The 23,299-nt window shown below is 38.8% G+C and overlaps 1 protein-coding gene across 1 annotated transcript; it reads right to left on the bottom strand.

Moving 5' to 3' along the window:
• Positions 1–1,064: 1,064 nt before the first annotated feature.
• On the bottom strand, positions 1,065–22,227 carry mrasa (muscle RAS oncogene homolog a). The gene is made up of 6 exons (XM_020647850.3): positions 21,861–22,227; positions 9,644–9,902; positions 8,513–8,666; positions 8,103–8,202; positions 6,971–7,050; positions 1,065–5,325 (listed from the first exon to the last, which is right to left on the bottom strand). The coding sequence occupies exons 2-6, from the start codon at positions 9,834–9,836 to the stop codon at positions 5,226–5,228; spliced, it is 627 nt and encodes a 208-aa protein (XP_020503506.1). The 5' UTR covers positions 9,837–9,902; positions 21,861–22,227; the 3' UTR covers positions 1,065–5,225.
• Positions 22,228–23,299: the final 1,072 nt, after the last annotated feature.

Genomic DNA, 23,299 nt, shown 5'->3' with positions numbered 1-23,299 from the left:
CGTTCAGCTCTGATCTTTGTGTGGCTTTAAGAATGTCAACCAGGCAATTAGGCGTCTCCTTTTCCCTGACAAAATGTTTTAAGTATGCTACACAACCCCTTATTTCGGAGCAGGTTCCTCTGCATTATTTGCTGATTTGCATTTAAATGAACTGTTTGCAGTAAAAACAAGCAATTGCAGAAGACCTATTTAAAACTTGTGCTTTTTTAGTTTTTTATAAACAGGCATTTAAAAAAAAAGATTGGTCCTGTAGCAGAATATCATTTTAGAAAATTGATTCTTTCACTCAGGTTTTTGTGATTTGTTGAATTTAACTTTGGCACATCTCTTATGGATTCAAACATTTGTGTATTGCAAAGCTCTTTCAACCCAAGTATTCGAGAGATGATCTGTTTTTCAGTAAAGCGCTGACCCCCAGTGGTAAGATCCTCACATAGCAGAGAAACTTGTACATACAGGGAAACTGTTGCAAGTTTTTGTCTGAATTTTCTTACATGGTTTAATTAGAAATTATCAGTATTGTCTTTTTTAAAGGACTCTGGTGTGTCTCTGCTAGCCTCTACTTGCCCTAATTATTAAAGAGTCTTCTAATATGAATGACACAGATTTCATTAGAACTCTTTCATTTTCTTGAAAAGGGTTTAGGATCACTTCGGTAGATCTTTACAGTATACAGTATGCAGCTCTCTTTCCGCTTGTTTCATGTTGAGCGCCTCTCTGTACCAATTTCACTGTGCAAAGGACATTAATGTGAATCAATGACAGAGATGCAGTACCTGTGCTGTGCTCTGGGCTCGCCTCTCCCTCCTGAGGGTTTGAAATCAATGAGGCAAAAGGTGCTTTCAGCATTCTCACCCTATTGATCTCAACGGACCGTGACAGCTCTGAAGATTAACGAGAGGAGCTTCTGCTGAACAAGCAGGTCGACTCTTTTGCCACATGTAGGTGTTCGCTGTAGCTGCTACACACGGCTCTGATCACCGTCCATTTAGCCGTACATTATGTGTGTGATTTTGTGAGCTTTGATGGGTACCTAAGGAAAAAGCAGTGAACATGAAAAGTCACAATAGTTGTATTTCTTTATTGAAATATAGTCGACCCCTGAGGCTAGATTAGAAAGGCCACACGGTTTATTTGTGCCTCGTCTAGCTCCTCAGTCTGACATAGCCCCTTAGAACACAACAGACCTGTCAAAAAAAAAAACACACACACATTACACAACTCGGGTGAAAACTCCACATTTTGCTTTTTTTTTTGTCATCCAAACTTGGAGTCACACCACCCATTTTACATACCGACAATATTTCAGGACATACACGATTCAAACTAACTGCATTACTTCAACAATACTTGGCGTCTGTTTTGAAAAAGATTGCTACGTCTCCAATCAATGAAAACAAAAAAACAAAAAAAGCTCAATGAAGCTAAAATATAATCAGGAATCACATTATTGGTATGTTCACTTTCAGATTTTTGTATTTGGTCTGCCTGAGATGTGAAGCCAGCACAATAAATCAGCAGGTTTCATTCCAGAGAGGTAACTTTGTGATTCAAACTGCTTTTGGACCGCAAACCAAATCATTCAAATAGCCAAGAATACATTTTGTTGATACACAGGCCAAGTCTGCTTCAAGAAATTGTGCTGTTTCTTGGGGAAATACACTTATTCTGTTTCTTATTGAGGGATAAATGAGAAGTTTGATACCGCTGTTGTATTCGTATACTAAATATTAAGCTACAGTTAGCACAATTAGCTTAGCCTAACATAAAAAGAGGTAGCAGGAGAACAGCTGGCCTGTCTACAAGAAACACAGTCGGTGTTTGCAGGTGAAATTTCTCGCCGATGGAGTGGAGCATGATGTACATTGTATAGCTAGTAAGCTAGATGCTAACACACAATATAAATTGCCATTAACGTACTGAAATAATTAGCATTGTGACTGCTGTGATTACAACTTAAGAAATAATTTATTTTACTTGACAATGTTATGTGAAATAGTCTTAAGTTAAGAGATGCTAAATTAGTTAACAGTCTGTTATGCTACAGTTGTGTCATTGGTCAGAAGCTAGTGGCCTCTGGGCTGATTGAAAATACCAAATAATCAGCTAATCAAGGGGGCGGACCATGACACCTGTCACTCATCTACAGCTGTGAATGGGAAATAAACCCATTAGAGATATCTTGTGTTTTACTTGTAATTATGAGGTTCCATACTGATATAGGTTCCACCAAAACTAAAAAGTTAAGTATCTGAAGAATCATTTTCTCATATGTACTGTTAAAGAAAGGGATGGCTGTCCCTGACCAGCACCTCTAAAGTGGACTAACAAGTTAGGTTGAGCTAAGGTTGTTTAAAATGTACAAGAGCTTACATAGCCTACGAGATCGTATCTTACCTCAGATGTGATGAGAGAGGCTAGCCGTTCCCTCCTAGCTCCAGTATTTATGCCAAGCTACACTGAGCTAACAGGCTTCATATTTAGTGTTCCTACAGGGCGTCTGTATCAGTTTCATCATGTAGCTTTAAATAACACGTTGAACATGCACTGAACAAAGAAACCATTTTAAAATTGTAAGGTGGAAAACAAATTTTCCTTGTGTTTTACCTTGAATCATTCCATTTTCATTTGTAAAGTTATCATTATGAGCGCCAATAAAACGTGGGACCAATTTTCTTCTTGGTCTGTGACGTGTTAAAAGTCTCTTGATCTGGAGGCTCAAAGGCAAAAGGCCTGTGACCCGTTAAAAGTCCCATTGAGTAAAAAGAAGGAAAAAAAAAACTAAAAGTGGGAGGAGTTAAACTTTTTGTCCAGGTCTGGGACAAGCTGAGGTAACATAGACCGTAATAAATTATTCAGTTGTTTAAAAAACACTTTGCAAGAATCATATCAATAATACATATCAATTATACAAAATGGTATCAAACATATATGATGCACCATTTTCAATAAACACATTCAGATGTTTTTTTTCTGTACTCCACTATGATCCAGAGTCTGTCGCTTCACTGCTCAATGATCAGTTCTTCAATGTTTTTTGTCCTTCGCTGGAAACTTTCTGTAGTCCCTTTAACAGTGGATGGATACTTTCCTCCTTTGTTGGCTGAGGTCGATTTCCACTTCCAGGCTGAGGTGAAGCCGTATGCCGTTTCATAAATGAGTTGTTTTTTTTATAACTCAATCTTCTGAAATCCAAACAGAGTAATACAGAGTTTTTCTTTCAATACCTTTCCAATAATTGAACCTCAATTTATCTCATCTCTGTTACAATCATCGCCATGACGACTGGAATACTCACAGGGCTACAACCCTAATCATCACGTTTTGCTTATTTTGTTATTTGATTTACATTCAAATCATTTAAACCGTGCCTTTCATTTCACGCGCAGATTAAACAGAAAACAACATGCTGATAGGAAAGTGAGAAATTGTATTAAAAGTGCAAAAATGTATTCCTTCGAGAGACCGTATTCATCCAGACAAAAAAAAAAGTTGTCCACTGAAATTTTAGTGCATTAACAGTACGAGCCATTTTCATAGGTTATTAAGTTGTACATTCCTATCAACTTCACGGCTACAAACATGAGCACAAAGAACACAATATCTTGTTGCTTTGATTGTGTAGTTTGTTGGCGACATAACTAAGTATGTAGCTGGGTTACCATGGCTTTAAGCCCCGGGGGGGTGGGGGGGGGCATCACACTGCCATTTCATCTGGGACTGATTCCCCGGGGCTACAGTACGCCTCCTCAAACTGTAGGAGTGATATCCTTCACTGAGCACGGCTCCTCTTAGACTCCTCCTGAATTCAGCGGCACTGTCTGAAAAGCCCCAGGATTGGAATAAAGTGACATCACATTATTTTGGTTAGTGGCCAGTGCAAATTAGCTTCTCCAGCCCGTTTCACGTCTGAAACATGAAGCTCTAACTATCCCTTATCTTATTGTACAGCTCTTTTGTAAAACAGCAATTCATTCGAGTAAATCGCCACCTACAGTTAGATTATTTTTTTAACATGGTAAATATAATTGTAACTCTCTATATATTTTTATAACAACAACACGTAAATTAAAATGGCTTAAGGAAAATCTTTTAAGACTACTAAGACAAAAACAATATCAGGGCTATTGTAGATACAGTACTGATGTAGGCTGCACTCATGCTGCTGGTAATGAGTGAAGAGGCAAACTTGATTAACCATAATTAAGTTCATACACTTCATGTTAAGTGGCTCTGATATACTGTCTGTCTAAATATGGGATAACTATCCTTTTATGAGTGTCTGTAAACATGGCCGCTGACATGTCAGTGTTGGTCTAAACCCTGCTTTTTTGACATTTAACTGTAACCACAAACACCGACCAACCTCAGCATCATTTACAATTACAATAGTTAAACAATAATAACTGATATGATACTTTCTCTCTCTCCATCAAATCACATTTCTTTTGCTTCCCGTTCAACACGTCCTTCCACCCTCTCTGAACTGACTTCTCAAACACCAGAGCATCACATGACTACAAGGTACAACATGTACTCCCAGAACTCACGATTCATTCATCCACAACACCACACTAAATCTATTTGTTACCACTACCGGTCCCATATCCATCCGCCCCCGCCATTATGATGTTCACTCTACACAGAGAGAACGCTGCTAACATATCTGGTCCACACAGGCTCTTTTCTTCCTGATTTTTATGGATATTGAGGATAGAAAGGTGACGTCCAGCAGGCTGTTGGAGTTAAGTCCTGAAAAATAAAGCGCCATTTTCAGCCAGTTCCTCCCTTTTTCAAGAAGATACAAGTCCCAATATCAGGATTATTTTGATCTCTGGCTTTGCTCCCAGAGTCCGCTGTCTTGTCCCACATTTGACATGGAATTCAAAAGTGACACTTGATTAAGAAACAGTTCTCAGACACTGTCTTTCTCTGTTGAATGCAGGTGGGAGGGATGCAATGACCTTTGGAAAGGACCGTAAATTGAGAAGAGAGGGCACAGCACTCATCCCAAGGCATCCAGGAGGGTGAGGGGACATCAGTCCAACATTTCGGATCCTCCTCTTCTTCTGTCCCTACGTATCCATCCAGCTGTTCGTTGACCCCACCCCTCCCTTTTGTGCTCCAGTAGTCAACCACTGCTAGGGAATTCCCTGAAATCCAAAGGTATGTGGGTGTGCGTGTTGGTGTACATGTTACTGTTGATACAAAAGAGACAGGGGAGGTCACAATATGGCGCAGTGGAACCTGTGAGAACCTGCAGAGCGTTCTGCTCTCCATTTCATCTTCTTTTTCTTCTTCAGGTTTCGCTCTGGGATCTGTTGTCTGTTGGTGGAGAGAAAAAATCAAACTTAGGAGAAACACGGGCAAAGTAAAGTGGAAACTAGTGTTAAAGGAATAATTCAACTTGCTGAGTTGGGACATATGCATATGCAACTTTCTTGCTTAAATTGGATAAAAATAATGTTAATACTCTCATGTCTGTACAGTAAACATGAAGCCATGCAGGGTGGCTGTGGTAGAATCAAGAGTTTATAAACAGGAAGGTGGGGGGTTAAATGGACTTGAGCTGTATAACGCATTTCTAGTCTTCCGGTCATCAAAGTGCTTTTACAATGCAAGTCAAAACTACCCAGTTACTGATGGTAGATGCTGCTATGTATAGTGACCATCAGAAGTAACTCATCCATTCATACGCCCCTGTCGTAGCAGCAGGAGCAATTTGGGGTTAAGGAGGAGCTGGGGATCAGACCCCCGACCTTCCCGTTGAGAGACGACTGACTCTACCAACTGAGCCACAGCTGCCAAGAGTTCATTCCTTAGCTTCTGTATCCACATGTCCAAGTGTCCTTGAACAAGACACTGAACCCCAAATTGCTCCATAGCTGGCTCCATGCTGCTGCAGAGGTGTGTGAATGAAAAAGTTCTGATGGGAAGTTGAGCACTTAAGATAACAGCCTCTGCCATCAGTGTGTGTATGTGGTGTGAATGTAACATGTAGTTAAATAGCACTTTGAGTGGTCAAAGGATTAGAAAGGACGATACAAGTACAAGTCCAAGTCCATTTACCATTACTACCATAATCACTCCACACAAAAGGGACAGTTTGTGTGCCAGACTACTGTTATGTTCAGCATTGAAGCAAATGATAAAAAGTCATACATAAATATAAATCAGTCATATTAAGTTTTGAGCCAATTAAGAGCTATGTTGTCATGTCTTAAAGATTTTACAGAAAACACTGTATCGACAACTAATATAAAGAGGATTGAAAAACTCTGCCTGAACTGCTGATGCATCAGTCAGAAAAAATGCACAATCATTATTTCTTTCATCCAACTCCTGCATGTCTGGATTCCTTCACTCTCACCACAAGAGGGCAATATTGATTCATCAGTCACCTTTCCTCAGTTAAGGCACATTTTGACAACAAAATAAAAAGGGAGAGTTCTTTCATGAGTCAGTTACAGACCTGGCATGTTGACATTAAGAGCTCTGCCTGTCCTGGATTATTGTATTTTGAAAAGTCTGAGTCAGGATCCAGAGTAAGCACACTGATGTGCTAACATGTGACTTATTGTAAGAGAAAGGGACTTGGACAGGATAGGTACATGTACAAAACATGGAAAATACCCAAATTCTTCTGAAATTAGACGTGTATCAAGACAGGAAATTGCTCTGGGGTTTTTTTTCTTTTCTTTTCCACTCTCACTTCACTGCCCTCACATACCAGCATAACACTCTGAGTACCACTGAACACTCAAGAAATTAAATACAGACTGAAATAAAGGCAGAAAGGGTCAAATGCTTTGAGTCAAAACAAAAGTTTACGATCTGTTCTCTGACACTAGTCGTAAGGACCATTCAGCTGGACCAGTTCAACAACTGTTTAAACCATCAAATTGTCTGAATTGATTTTTCATGCAGGTCTCAAAGTCTAAAAATCCAACTGGAGTAAATCTTGAGTTACCTTATAACACGAACCAGCTCATGAAAGGCTTTGTCGACATTCATGGGAGGATCCTTGGCACTGGTCTCAATATAAGTTATCTAAAGAAACCATGAAACAGTAAAAATGCAAACATTAGTGGCAATTACTACAGCTGGGACTGATATATGAAATGATGTGGGAAATAAAACAACCAAAAGACATGGGGACAAGAAACATAAGTGGTCTAAATTATAAATCAAAGATTGAGATTGATGTTTTCATACAAGAGACGTATAGTAATAGCCATGAAACGACACTAATGAATGAGCAGTCAGTGATTGATTACTTAAAAATAAATCATCTACCACTGGGCCACAGCAACATCTTCTTAATCTATAAATAATACCAAGCCAATATTATATATAGGAAGAAGGAACAAGCTACTTTAAAAGCAGATGTGTCAAGAGTTGGCATCCGAACTTAAAGAAATACATTTATACAACAGATAAGAAGATTCAACCCCTGCATGGCGGGCGATCGTGTTGTTTTTTTGAGTATGTAATTAAATAAAAGTAGATGTAATTCAGCCCTCTTGTGTGCGGAGAGTCTTCTCAGTTGCAGTAAAGATGATGCTTCCAGTCATCACCTGCACCAAGATATAAGGACTGACCGTGCTGTGCACAGGGCATTGTGTGATTATACATTTTTACACTTGAATTGACATTCCAGTCAACTCTGAATTTATATAACTCCAAATTTATATAACTCTGAATTTATATAACTAAGTTCATGGTGTACAATTATTCATTTTTTTTAACAATACATTTAAAACAGTCAACACATGTTTGTCTTTTTATTTACTTAATTTGTTTCTGACTTAAGTTAAGATTCTAAGAAAAAAGTCTGAATTACAAAAAAAGAAAATAAATCTAATGTCCCAATCCTCTTCCACAGCTTTAAAAAGGTGGGTAAGGCAATGTGTGAGTCAGGCATGCCCTGCACGTAAACATATGAGACATATAGCATATCAATCAATCACTGATATACTAGCTGAAACCCAAAAAGTGGAATATCTGGACTGAAAACTGTTCTTTGCATCACTACCAGAAACAGTGGTTGTCTCTGTCCTCAACATGGTAATTGAGTGCTTTAGAAAAGGTGAACTACTTACACTATGTTTTGCAGCCATCTCTTGACCCTGATCAGAGGTGATCTTTCTCAGGTGGACTAAGTCTACTTTGTTTGCCACCAACACCATCGGGAAGGCCTCCCTGTGAGTAAGAGAACACACAGACACACATTATCATGCTTTCCTATTTATTAAAAACAGCATCACATGCTACACAAGTTCTCAGTAAGTGGTCAAATTTCTGCACTTTTCAGATATTGTAGAAATTAGCTACAGTAGAGCTCCACATAATATGAACATTCACAGCTTGCTCAGTTCAAGTTTCTATATTTGTATCTTTAGTTTAAATCGGCGACAGTGAAACCCTGTCAGAGAACAGATGCCCATTGTGCTTGTTGACACAGTGGTCTGGTCTCTGTTGAGTGTTGCTCAGCTTAGCTGATGAAACCTACCTGTCCTTGACCCGTAGAATGAGTTGATGGAATCGGTCGACATGTTCAAAGCTGGCCTTATCTGTCACAGAGAAGACGATGAGGAAACCGTCTCCTGTCCTCATATACTGCTCCCTCATCGCACTGAACTCCTCCTGTCCGGCTGTGTCCAGCACTGCCAGGATGAAAGAATACAAATTACTTTTATATGGAATTGTCCCTTTTTTACTCACTTTTTACAAAGTTTATATCTGTTCAGATGAATTGCAGTATGTATCTGAAAAGGCTTTAGGGACTGAGTAAGTCGTTATTACTACTTTTCCGATTAAATACAACATCCACTTTATATTATTTAATGTTTCTTTAATGGCAGAAGTCCTTATTTTCTTGTCTTTTCATCTTAAAACTTTTTGTTCACTGCACCAGTTACACCTGAATAATCCTAACAATTATGAACTTATTAAGCATGCCAAGACAACATAAGTGGTAAGAGTAATTCCATGTTTGAAACCCTTCTATCTCAAAGCCTTATTTAATTCCTGTAAACATGGAAAAAACCAACTATGTTTGCAGTTTAGGTTGGACTATTAGGATCCCCAGCTATTTTACCTGGGGTCCATTACAACCAGTTACTGTGTCATGACATCTTACATTTACAATCAACACTACACGACAAAACCGGACTTACATCATAACCCATAACATTACAACAATAACAATAACAATAACCTTGGCTACAACTGTATCAGAGCAGTTTCCAGATGTTGAGAGAAAAATAACATAACAGAATTTCAAAAATGTATATCTATGTATTCGCATAAGATGTCTTTGGTTGAATGGTTTTATGAGTTTTTCAACAAAGGCTTAACTGAAACTTTACTGTGGGAACAAAAAAAACACATAATGATGCATCATTTCTTCAACATGCAACGACTGTAGCATTGCCTTTTTCCTATATCCTATTTAGCTGAACAGAAACAACAGAGGTGTATTTTGAAGCTAAAAAAAAAATAACATTTACATATACATGGTTCCCTCATGTTGATGATGGACATGATCAATTGCAACAACAACAACAAAAAAAATGAATTAAAGAGACTGAAGAGCAAGAATCTTTATCAGCTGCTTTCACATGTATACATTTGTACTCACCATCCAGAATTGCCCACTGGCCATCTATCTCTGTGTGTTTCAGATACGAGTCTTCTATTGTGGGATCGTAGTCTGGCACGAAGATCTTCTGGAAAAACTGGATGGTGAGGGCGCTCTTCCCAACACCACCATCCCCCACCACCACAAGCTTGTACGTTGGCAGGTTGTCACTTGGCAATGCGCTGGTTGCCATGGCTACCTCAACAGTGGCGGTAACGGTGGGAATTAGGGGAGTAGGATACTGAGGGGAGACACCTGACTGAAATGGAAGAACAACAGAGAGAGAAGGCGATTAAAAAAAAAAAGGGAGTCAAAAACATCGTCAACATTGGAGGGGGGAGAGAACCAGCGAGAGAGGTGTTAAGGTTTTTTGCTGCTTATTTAACACCATGAAGACCATAGACCATGCATGTACCACAAAATGTCTATAAATATGGTGAGGCCAAAAGGCAGAGATCAGCACACTTAAATTCATTTAACTCATTGAATACATCCAAAGTAAAGCCCAAAACACACATTTTCCCCTGGCCTCTGAAATTAGCTAAACAAATCTAATATCTGATAAAAATTCAGTTGTTTTTGTTATTCAGTGCTATTATTAGGGCCTGACCAATACGGGATTTTGGGCTGATATCAATATCGATATTGAGGAGGATACCGATATAATGGCCAATATCTTTGTTAGCTCTGTTTGATCTGTGGAGCTACTGTACATATAGCTATAGCCACACACACACACACACACATTTATTACGTTGATCTTTAAAATTAGTTTTCAAACACTTGTGTAAAAATTCTATAATGAAGACAATATGGTCACTCAACTGATAAGTAACTGTGCATGGACATGCATCACAGCTTGACACTCTGGAGGGTGATAATGCTCGAACACACTCCGCTGGTGAAAGAGAACTGCTAGTGTAACACAATGAAACTCAGATGAAAGACAAGTCGACTGGTGAATAAATATAGTAATATTAGTGCATATCTGCGATAAAATTAGCCGATACCGATAGTCACTGGATATGATGATAATAGTTTGGTTGGCTGGTTAATGGGCCGGGCTCATGTTTGTCTGTGGTCAGCTGAGGCTGTTTTAAACGTGCTATACAAATAAACTTGACTTCAAGTTCACCGGCCACACATCACTGTGTGTTAGAGCAAATAGAACGACAAGTGACATGTTGGACACAGACTTAATAATAAGAAGGTTGAAGAGTGAATTTAGATTTTTGTTAAGATAAGCTTTCGTTTTTCTTGACCTGTAGTCACCCTTGTTAGTCAGCAGAAGCACGATTAGTCAGTTGAATTAATTATTAATACTTTCATTAGTGACGAGCAACAATGCTTAACATCTCTTGTCTTGAAGCCAAAGTCTAACAGCTATCGCTTTAACTGCATCATCTTAGGACTACTGAACTATCAAATCAAGTATTCATGCAAGGTGGGCAAAACTTAAACCAGGAGCTCTGAAGCAATCTTATTAATAAATATACCATTACTGTATTTGATTAAGATACCCACATGTGAATGGAAGCTTTTAGCTGTGTAGTATGACACCATCAATCCGCTTAATCCAATTTATTTTCTCAACCACAATTAAGAACTAACTTGGTCAAATACTTTGCACACATTTCAGCACACCATGACATGGGCTGTAGCTTTTGTTAAACTGGCCATTTGCATGTCTCAAAACGAAAGGAGAATGCTTCCGATGATAGCTGCAAGCAAAACCCTGAAAGCGGTGTGGGTATTTTTCTACCTGTGTGCAAAAAGGAACGATAGCAGGTGATAGTTTTGATTCAGTTTTTGCATTTCTTTGTAATAGTTTTTGTATCAATATATCAACAGATACCCTGCTGTAATACTGAGAGCCTCAATTATCCATTAAAGTAATTTTTTGCAAATATGATACTAAATGTTCAGTAGATGTCAGCATGCACTATGTCAAGAATTGAGAATAACTCGTAATATTATGTAATCACTGATCAGCTATTCACATTTCTTCTTTTGTCATTGAACAGTCCCAGCTAACTCATGATGTTACAGTCCTGTTTTGTTAAGTACTGCTTGGAGTCTTAACTGATTAGTAGCTTGCTATGTGAGCTTAATTAGCACTTAAATAGCTTTAGTGTAACATATTAGGACAAGTGCACTGCTCAGTTAATCGAGGGCAGAGCAAACAGACTTTAGATATTTTTGTCCTGGGCCTGCCTTGCCCACACGAGGATAGTGGAAGGCATTAGAAAGAATAAGTGGTCATGTGTTACACGAGAGGGTTTTAGAGGTCGTGAAAATCATGGCCAATGACATTTAGTTTTCATCCTCTGTAAAGGCAGGCCCCTCCCTTTTTTGACGCACTGACACTTTGGAGATCTTTTAAGAGGTTTTTATTTTATTTGAAAAAAAACTAACTGTTGTCTCTAGGAAGCTTCAATTGTGGTAACACAAACACGATAGCCACTTAAATAGACTGCTCAAACCATTTCTCACTTTTTAAATTCATTTTTTATACTTTATTTTTACGATATTATGTTTACCATGCATATCATTAGCATCAAAAATCTGGGCGAGAATTAGTTTCCTCTCTTGTCTTCAAACTTAAATCAAATACACATGGGATTTTTTTAACGATTTTTATGTTTTCCCTCATTTACCACGCACCACAAATTGACAAATTATATGCAGATTTCAAACCATTCGCTTCTTGGTTCAACAAAAAAAAAGGTAACCTTACCTATCTCTTTAGTCATGAAGGTCATCAGAGTCACAGGTCTACCTTAACGGTCACATATTATGCAAAATACACATAACAATGTTTTCGTACACTAATATGTGTCCCTAGCATTCCTACAAACCTCCCAACTATGAGAAAAGTCCATCCTCTCCGTCTTTTGCCTGCTCCAGTTTACAGAAAATGTGTGCTCAAACAGGCTGTTTGCAGATTTACCCTTTGTGACATCACAAAGGGCAGTAACTCCTCCCCAGTACCATATATATTATTGGGTGACACTTACACAGCTAGGGCTTTTTTCTGCCCACTGAGTCTGCCTTTCCCCCGTAAACAATAGCGCATGGTGCAAAAAAGCCCAAACCACCCAAGCCCTTCTAGAGGGGTGTGGTCGAACACAGCTCACCTGCATTAAAAGCTACAGACACAGAAACAGCCTGTTTTAAAGCAGGGCTGAAATAGAGGGGGACATGTTTTGGGGAGCTCTCAGACTTATTTAAACTGGTTGAAAAGGAGGATCATATGTGACCTTTAAAAGAAAACATTGGTCAAACTTGCTCAATTAAAAAGATGACATCTGCATCCATTAAGAAGGCTGTGCGTTAAGAAGAGACCCTATGACTTTAGAAGAAATTAACTGTCTTCAGGAAGTTATTATTGAAGCATTTTAATTGAGATGGTTTGAAAATGCACATAAACACAAATGATATGAGTTCGCAAGTAACACTGCAGGAGGAATATTCAACACCTGTGCTTAACACCTTGTTGCAACAACACAAAAATAGAGCCCAGATATAACTTCTTGAGTGCTGTTTTAATCATGTACTATGTTCCTGTTTGTTTAAAAGAGATATCAGACTTTCTGTTATTAGACCCAAACTCGCTTACGCTTGAGTTGCATGCAGCATCCTAAAGGTATAGGATTTATGATAAGATTACTGATTTAGTGTGCAGATGTGCACTAGAACACACATGCATCCATCTACACTTGCAGGATATGCATTCTAATAATCATGGGCAAGCCAAAAACAGCTGCAATAAGCCAGCAGAGACACGGAGGAAGAAGACTGCTCAAAGAAAGTCAACATGAAAACAATGTTGAATTTGAAATAAAACGTGTTTTTGGAGGAAGAAAAACATTTTTTATCCTGTTTGTAAGTGCCGAAGGATACACGGGGGTCGATGTGAGTGACACCTAATAGTGCCAGTGTAAGGCCTTGTATTAAAAGCTAACATAACGCTATCATAATGAAGCAGGGTCAGGAAATGCAGCCACATTTGTCACTCAGATCCACCTCTAACTGCTATTTTTGTGATTATTTGTAATCCTGGAGTTGCGCTACCATTACACGACAGCCTTCTCACAATATGCTGACACGTTTTAGATAATAGGCTCAGTGGGGGGAAAAGTAAGGGGGAAAAAAAACTTCAATAAAACTGGTAGGACTTTTGGACACTATTCTGGTGATAGAAGCTCTTTTCTAAGTCATTCACAGCAGATGTGTCAAATCTGCATGGAAAAGCAGCTAAAAGGAGCCATGGTGAGCTTGGTTTTGGCTGAGCAGAAACGAGTGTAATGACGTCTATACTCTCAGAGGCCCACTGTGACCACAGAGCCGGAGGAGAAATATGATGGCCTTCCACACAGATGGATTGCTGTAGTTTGCAATTATGGCTTTTTTCAAAACAAAAATAAACATCTCTTCTGCTACAATATGAGAGATTTAACAGAAAAGTATAGGGTATTTTTACTGCACAAGTGAAGTAACGCAGAGACTCAATATACCATTTGCAAATGCTTTAGATGCATTGTGAACATACACCTCAATAAAACTGCTGAGTATTTAACAAATGTGCTTTTGACTCAATAAAAAGTAATACTTAATGGTGTGAAGATTGCACTCGACAGATAACCTCTTCCCTCTCATTTTAGCAAGTAGGACAACTTATGGTGCCAATAACAAAAAACACAAACCGCCTGTACTGGAGTGTTTGTTTCGTCCTTTCTGGTACTGCAGACATTAACAGACTCTAAAGTAGTGGGAACCGGCTCCCTCTAAAAAGATATCCAAAAAACCTCATACTAATAATCAAAATAAATCCTTCTTATTTTTCTACACGATTGACAAGAATGAAAACATGCGTATAAATATTGTTTTCCATCTCTAACAATAGTCCCCTTGATCTAACCCACTGGACCTTTAATATGTGTCATGCTAGGTCGTGCTCATGCATACAATCTCACAGCACAGCTGGCCACAGATATTGAGAGTGCTACAGAAAGAACGAGACACAGGAGGGAAGCAAAAGCAGAGAGGGGGAAAGGAGGGTGAGAGAAATCGGAAACAGAAGAGTGAGGGAAAGGAAGCCAGGGCACATGAGGACAGAGTTGAAAGAAATACTACAATATGGTGCTGAGTTATTACAATAGACACCTCTGTTTTAGCATGGGGCACTTTCTTTGGACACTTTTAAACTGTTATTTATACTGATAGATGTTTCCAGCAATAAAATCAAGTAAACAACTTTAACTGGATGATTTTATCTCTTAACTATTATCTGCAGCATGCCCAGACTGAAATGGACTGAGTAGAGTTTGATCAGATGTAACAACCAACACCACCGCATGTGATACCCTCTAGCAGAGCACTGGTTTACAGAATAAACATTCAAAGATGTAGGAAGGGTAAAATCAACATTGAAGTCAAATTGCACAAAAGGATGCACATATACATGAGCAAGCAAGTGGGCGAGACAGCAAGCATTCCTGCGGCAGGTTTCACACTATCCCGCTGATGGACAGTTGGAGGTGAAAAACATGGAAAAAAAGAACTGCAGCAGCAAAGGTAAAGAAGAAGACTCAATGAATCAAATGTGAATGCATGATTTGCAATATTTTTTGTTAAACAATTTCAACGTTTATAGGAGAGAAAAGCATCAAATACTTTCACTGGCTTTAAGGAAACTGTTATCTGGAGATACATTAATGTAAGCATATTGCTTTTAAGTGGACAGGTAACTTATCAGACCTAAGTGTATGATGAATTACATATCTCAGGGGTTAATCTATCTCTAAATAAATTGGGTTATTTTTAACATTTTGGGACCATTGGTTTGTGCAATTTAGAGAAAAGTAGAATTAGAAATAAAGCTAATCTTCTAGATCACATTGTGAAACCTTGAGATTTGTAGTTCTCACAAAACCTTGCAACAGACCAAAGTAGACACAAAAACCCACATTCACTTACTACTAGCACAACACCCACACACCCACGCACCCATTCCTCCTCCATCCACCAGGAAACAGCTGTCAGCTGGCTTTGGTCCATCCTTTCCTGCCCAGCACAATGGAGGGAAGGAAGATGTTTCCTTCCTCTCCAAAGTCAGCCAGCCGAACAGCCAGTCACTCTGCAGCAACCAGACAGCAAGGTTAGGCAAAGAATTTCCAGGCCAGATTCCTGATGTTCAATAGCCTCTTCAGTCAGTTCAAACGCTGGCTTTCATAAAATTACAGCACAACTGTGTATGCCACTACAGCCTTTCAGGTTTTTAGTGCTGTAAGGAAAAACAAATCACATCATATCTAAGTACCTGCCACCCGTTTTCTCGGCGGTCCTGCCTGGTGTGGCTGAGCTGTATCCATGCCAGATCACAATCGAGTGCGATGTGTCAGCATTTCCCTCTGTTTGTCTATTCAGTGGAGTGCACAATCCTATGAGACGCCACTCATCATTCTGTGAGACCAAAATAATCCACAGTCACAGTTTAAGACAAACTTATTTGGAAGTGGAACCTTGGTGAAGGAAATGTTGCCATGTTTCCAAACCAAAGTTAGTCATCTGACCGATGTGGCTGTCTATATAGCTTTACAGGCCCTGAGGTTTCAGAGGACTTACTAAGGCTGCAAAGGACATACTTTGAGTATTGTATCAAGCACTGTGCCATGTTCAAACCTATGTTTATGTCACTCAGCTTTGAGAACAAAGTAATGCTTTGATACAGGGCCTGCATGCAGCAGGGTAGAAATTGCCCTTTGCCCTGATTAACACACAAGTAAGCAGAACTCTGCATATTAAAAGATATGGGTATCAGATTTGTATCATTAACCTGTATAGAAACTCTACAGAGAATTACTTTTACATCAATTTGCAACATCAAGTTAAGAAAAATTCATGCCAACCAGATGTTTCAGGATATTTCAACCAGGCGGCAACCTCAAATGTACAACAATTAAGCAAATGTGGAAGTTCAACAACCAAAAGTCTGCTTCAGAAACCAATAGGTGATGGCACAGACACTGCATCTATGTTTTATACAGAATTCAACCCCTATGCTCAGTCCTGCACTTTACACTGATACACAGTAGATGACATTTTACATTACAACATAAATGGGGAAACAACTATAACATTTTTCCTTGAAGGCAAGATTTTGATAAGAGCTGAGAGAGAATAAGAGTCATCAAAGATTCAGTAAGATTTTTTCTGTTAAGAAAAGATAAATACTGACCCCCGGCGCTTTGAAAGAAGGTGACTGAACAGCCAATACAGCTTTTAATCAAACTCCAGGCCCAAACGTGGACAATACCCTATACAGATGTGGTTTGATACGTTAAAACAATACAAGCAGCTGAAGTGTTTTTGACTTTACATTTAGTAAAAGAATCTTGCTGGGCTCTTGAGAAGTACTCGCTGCTATGAGAAAGGATAAAGGGACTTCCCTCTTCACATGGGAACAAAGCAGCCACATATCATACACAACATGTCGAAGGAGGAACAGAGTGGTTCACACCCCAGCCTGTGCAAAGCATTCATATCAACACTCATCAATCATCAAATGGAGGTGTTAAGACACAGGTCACAGAGTTCAAGATATACTTGCACACTCAGGTCGCTGTCAAGTGACTTTTTACTCCACCCTTGTTTTTCCATTAATTTGCAGCTGATCAGATCTATTGTTTGATTTTATGGAAACCTTTCAAGCAAAGAGTAAATAATTTAGGGAATTATTCTTTGGTCTGCCAGAATATTGTCATTAATTTAAAAATTACTTTTAAGAGACCGGAGAAGCACATTGCTGGTTTGTGTCACCACGAGAGCTGAACTTAAAGCAATAATCCACCTAAGGGCTATCTTTGCTTTTCCCAGCAGAGGAGAAGAGAAAAGGTTCTGACATTTCTTTACCAGTACCTTTGGCAACATTCTCCATTTTCCACCTGTTATGAATCTAAAGAAGGGCTGATACTTGGATATTGGGCAGGGGAAAAATTGGATACAGATATTGGCCGATATCTTTCTTAGATTCATGTTCAATGTGTAGAGATAGATAAAGACATACACATTTATTGCACTGAGACCTCAAATGCAGTTAACAAACACTTGCGGAAAATATATACGGTATAAGGAAGACAAGATGGTCACTGAACTGGAAAGTAAGGGCGCATTGTAATCCATATAACACGCTCGGTGGTGTAAGAGAACTGCTGGTTTAATACAATGTAACTAAAATGAAATGCTCTTTGACTGGTGAATACATTAAGTAATATCGGCACATATCTGCAATAAAACTTGCTGATACCCAAAGTCATTGGATATGCTAATATCGTTCAATGTTATCGGCCGGCCAATTAATCTGTTGGGCTCTAATCTAAAGCCAAACAATGTCTTTTTTACACTTGTTCTAAATGCTGCATCAGTCTTGCTAAATGAAGATATGTCTTCACACAATAATATGACTCTTGATGAAGATGTTAATCTCAGAAAACAAACTTAAGTGAGCACTTCTGCTCAGGTTGTTTCTTTCCTGTATTTTACATTGACATTTTATGCCATATTTTAGCAGAAAACGGGCTAATAACACTGTACTTAGATGTCTTTGGACTCACTCTCTCAAAAGAAGTTTGTTCTCTGCCAAACAGCAGAAACACATCAATGAAAAATACAATTTTTACTTCTGCTATCTGTATACAGTTTTGTTGAAAATGTGAGGCAAAGTTCCCCTGCCTCACATTTTCTCCAAAGATGGGAATGGTACCAAAATAAGGGATCTTTCTGCTGGGGTGCCAAGGTTACCGATCGGACGCTAAAGGGTCCCTTGTTTACTGTGTCCTTGTTCTTCTTGAACGTTTAGCTTAATTAATAGCTGGCTACACTGTGTTGGGATGTCACACTATTACATAGCTGACCGACGCGGCTATCTCCATCTGGCTTACCCTCCGTTTAAGACCTATGGACGGCTGTGTAAATGCAAGCAAGTTCAGGGTTTACCATACCAAATTGTACTGAACCAAACCGGACTGCTTGGTGGAAACAGGGCTTATGCAACATTGGGTTAAGAGGGCAAAGTGCAAACAGCCTAACAGAGGGCTTTTTTTTTTAACTGGTCACATGGTTGTGGATAAACAATTAATAAACAGATTCGGTCCCTCGTAACAACATTGTTCAAGCACATTTTTAGCCATGAATTTTATTTGTCCTTATACTTCACTATTTAAGAATAAGCTGCATAATGCTGTGACTCAAACATAATAACGCCCCGTGCCTTGTATGGTCTGGATCCACAAATTAATCCAATGATCAATGATCCAACATCACTGGTGCACAGAGAAAATAAGAAAATTACGTAAGAGTATCTCAAACAGATCCTACAGTTATGCAACTGATTTACACCCTAATGACTGGTTTGGGGGCAATTTCAACTACTGTACAACCTTTCTTTCATTCATTATTTTTACTTTATTTCTGGCTATTTGGGAACTTAAGCCGAGACACAGGATGCCATAAGTAAACCCCAACAAGGGCTGTGCATCTTCACTGGTCTCAAGTTCGATTCAACGACGATAATTCTGTCAACGATTTGATCCAATATCATGATGCATCACGATGGGTTGCATCCTCAATTTTTGCACATTTGCTACTTTTTCATCAGTGATAAACAAGAAGTCAGATTAATATGAATTTCCTTTTTTATTATTTAGAAAGGGCTTTAGAAATCAATTTCAACATAAATCTAATGTGTAAGAGTGTCAGATCTATGCCAAAAACAAATCAAGTTTAAGCTTGGTCTTGGAACAAATCAAACATGTTTTAAAATCGCTTCAGACTTTAAACCTTTTTTTTTTTTTTTTTAATTCAGGCACACATTCAAAACCCACTGAAAATGGCTCCGCGAATCCCGACCCATCAGTTGACAACCACTAGTCTATATGATAGAAGACACAGCTCCAAGAGGTCAATCGTGGCTAATAAGGAAGCAATATACATGATTTAAATTAGACTTGTTATGTAAAACTCTGGGTCAGAACTGCACAAAATGGTATTCCTTACAGGTAATGCAATAATTCAATACTACCTACATGGCTGGTCCATCATCAAAGAATATTGTTTACTGGCTTTCAAGTTATGGCATATTTTTTGTTCAAATGTATGATTCTGAGCAAGATGTGATGAAAAGCTAAACATTTTTTTATACTCATAGAAGAGTTAGGGCTGATATAACGCACAAGTATGAATCAGTTCAATAATTTAGACATGATAATTAGTTAGTCAACATATTTATCACCCGATGTGCAATGTCATTACAGTGACATTAGTTTTTCCTGGAGTTTTCCTCTTTAGACATGATTTTTAATGTATTTAACACATACATAGGGAATATATAGAATAACATTTGTATTCAGCTTATTGAAAAACATCATTAGTTCACACAGTAAGCAGGTAATTGGTTTAATATTGATCAAACACATTTGTTTCTGCATTTCTTGATGCTGTCCGCTCTCATATTCTAAAAAAAAAAGAAGCTTGATACGAACATTTTCCCATGAGAAGATGTGATTGTTGCCAGCAGCGAGTCACTACTTAGTAGGTGTCATTTAGTTTCTTTACAGAACTGGCAAGTGGATAAAAGCAGGTTTCCAAAAGCTGAATTATGTAAGCTTCTATTGTTGAGTCCCAGAATAAAAATATAGAGCTGAAAATAAGCATAATAGGTCTGCTTTAGGGGGCAGAGAATTAGGAGAAAGCCCTGAGCCTGGCACCAGAACTTATTGGCTCAAATGATTGTATGCAAAAGATACAAAGTCAGCTGATTCTTTCAGATGGACACTGAGGAATAATAGAAAGAAACCATGAGAAAATATTCACATCAATTATGTTGACTAAAAAATGTGTTTAATGTAGAATGCTCTTGTTCACATAGTAGGCTACAGACTGTCTTACAATGTGGCTAATGTGAAGCTCAGAACACATTTTCCTTATTTAAGGGATTTAAGGGCATTTTACAAGACAAGAAAGTGGGAACTAGTTTATTTCACTGCTTAGTTTTGTCAGGACTGCCTGTATCCTCAGGGTCAGGCGCCTTCTTTTCTACCCTTTGAGTTATCCTTTCTTACAGGTTGAAGTATCAGAAATATCACCTTGGAGAGTCCCCGTAAGTCACAATTTAAAAAAAAAAAAAAAAAAAACCTCTAGGAATCATGATTAATAGCCCAAAAATATCCAAGGATTCGAAAAACCCAGAATGAACCAATCATTTCCCCTGGTCAAAAGCTTTAGTAAAAAAAAATTGTGAAACAGCATGCAGAAGTGAGCAACCAATCACTTTCACCAGAAACGTCAGATTTATCAGCAGCTACAACAGCAGCAGCCATAGCAGGGGTTTGACATTTCAATGGAGTGAGGATGGCAGGATTAAGGGAGATCTGTCCCCAGACAGCCAAATTATCTGGTGATTTCACTTCGCTATTAATAGTGATTAACGCGTGTGTTTGTGTCAGTGTGCAGATACACAATGTGTGTGTGTGTGTGTGTGTGTAGACTGACTGGTGCTTCTGAATGATCTCATCCTATGATTTGATACATGAAGAATCTCTCTGTTCTTTGTGTCCAGCGGGTTAAATGTGCACGTCACTGTGCTTCAAAGACACAAGTGTGTAGCAGCTATACTTCACACAGCTGTGCAGGAAAATACACGGTTTATGGACATTTCTGACTGACGACAAGAGGCAATAAGCAGTGTGGTTTTTTTTTGTTTCGTCCCCACGGGAAAAAACAATGTTTGACACACAGGAGGCAAGGCCCGCCAGTGTGTGTGCGTGTGTGCGTGTGTGTGTGTGTGTGCGTGTGTGAGTGTGTGTAAGCGCCCGAATGGAAATCTAACAGTAGCCGCCCCTAAATAACGGTCCTCGGTTGCTTCATCTTTCTCTTTTTAAGTTTGCAGCAAAAAAAAAAAAAAATGAATTTCCGCAAATGGACTACACTCGTTCACAACCTTAATAAAAAAGCCAAGTCAGACTCCCTTGACTGTCTTCTCCACTGTCACAAGCAGGAACAATGTGTTGACAGCGACCTCGGCAGCAGTAAGTTGTTGATATAGTGAGAGTAGTTATTTTACAATAACGCGAGGTGTTGCCAGCACTGTGCGTGGTGAGCACAGAGACACCCCGCATTCACGACCTCTTCTCTGTCAACCCAGAAAGAAGCTACTCACCGATATGAGCCTCGCCGTGGGGGTGGGGGGTGGGGGGGGACACAAAGAAACGTCCTCACGCCGACATTATTCCTCCTGCTTTCTCTCGTTTTCTCGGCTTCAGAACCACCGCCGCCCTTTCACCACAGCCGGGAGTGCGTTCCCCACATCTGCGAAACAATACGTTGAGTAGCTAATCTTTGTATTGCAACAGCTGATGCTAAAAATAGAAACGCCCAAAAGGGGTGAGCTCCGATTTTGAGAGACTATCAAGTCATGAAGTTTTCGGTTTTTTTCAGTGTAATATTCATATTCCCGTTAAAGCGAATGAGAAAAACATTCATGTTCGTTTTCTTTTACCGGATTCCTGTCGGATAATAGTTGGAAATCTCTGGAAAAACGTCAACCAGTTCCCCTTTTTTGCTACATGGGCTGCCCCTTTATGTAGCGTACTTCTTTAAAGGGATAGTCCTGTCAAATTAGCCGGACCAAATTTAAGGGGAGTCCAGATTTTCCACTGAACGCTTGACTTTTTTTAAAAACAATTTTAAGAAAAGGTGTAGATTTACATTTAGTCAACCGTAAGAGGTCAACAGGTCTTTATTTTATGTCTAAATCAGCAGAAGTAGGTCATGATTTTTGTTATTTTTGTCAGATATTTTCCCTCCTGTTTGCACAGCCTTTAAGCAATCCCAATAAAATTCTCCCCTAGTGTAATATTTTTTGTCTATTAAGTAAGTACTCACTAGGCTTTTGTCGTGACAACAAATCACACACTTTTATACAATGGCAAATCATTTAGCAACAGGTGTAGTACATCAAAGATGTGAGCAAGCCAGGATACAGCTGTTCAGTTTTTTTTCCCGCCAACTATTTATCTCCTCTGGTTTGCTTTTGTCATTAGATCTATTCTCCAAATTATTACCTTGTGATCCTTTTCATGGATAAACTACTGTCTTTTTAATTATGTAGCCTAACACTAAACACTTACAAGCGTTTCCAAAAAGTGAATAAATAAATGTGGGAAAAGGAGACATCGTGCTACTAACCAGACAGTGAAGTAGCTTAGTGCAATGCAGCCATAATTAATTTGATCATTAACACCTGTGGTAAACACTGTGACATTCAAAACAAAGTTCTAAAGGTCAGTTACTTTATAGTGAATGTATCAAGGGAACGTAATTTATGACTCGTCGATTCGATGCAGAAAAACATTTTCAATGGAAAAACATCAGACATGGCTGGACAACACACTGATATGGGTATGTTTAAACAAAGGCACATTACCCTTTCACAGGAGCATAATTTATTCATCAAAGAGAAATGAGTTGAAGATCCTCTCCACATAATCATATTATACAGTAACATGTGTATAACAGTTTTCTAATATTTTGTGATCATATAACCCCTGTAATTTTTCAATGAAAGTAAGGATTATCACTGCAGAAGACTTATTCACA

Source organism: Labrus bergylta, chromosome 13 (genome assembly GCF_963930695.1).
Source record: "Labrus bergylta chromosome 13, fLabBer1.1, whole genome shotgun sequence".
In the NCBI taxonomy this organism is placed as follows: Eukaryota; Metazoa; Chordata; class Actinopteri; order Labriformes; family Labridae; genus Labrus; species Labrus bergylta.
Note: the sequence above shows the minus strand (reverse complement) of the source record. Positions and strands in the feature narration are given on the sequence as shown.

Bases quoted from the DNA above. Each gene is read 5' to 3' on its own strand.
- mrasa (XM_020647850.3), bottom strand. From the start codon at position 9,836: ATGGCAACCAGCGCATTGCCAAGTGACAACCTGCCAACGTACAAGCTT. The intron at 8,203-8,512 runs GTAGGTTTCATC...TCTTACTCACAG, and splicing joins ATTCTACGGGTCAAGGACAG to GGAGGCCTTCCCGATGGTGT. The intron at 7,051-8,102 runs GTAAGTAGTTCA...TGGTTTCTTTAG, and splicing joins AGATGGCTGCAAAACATAGT to ATAACTTATATTGAGACCAG.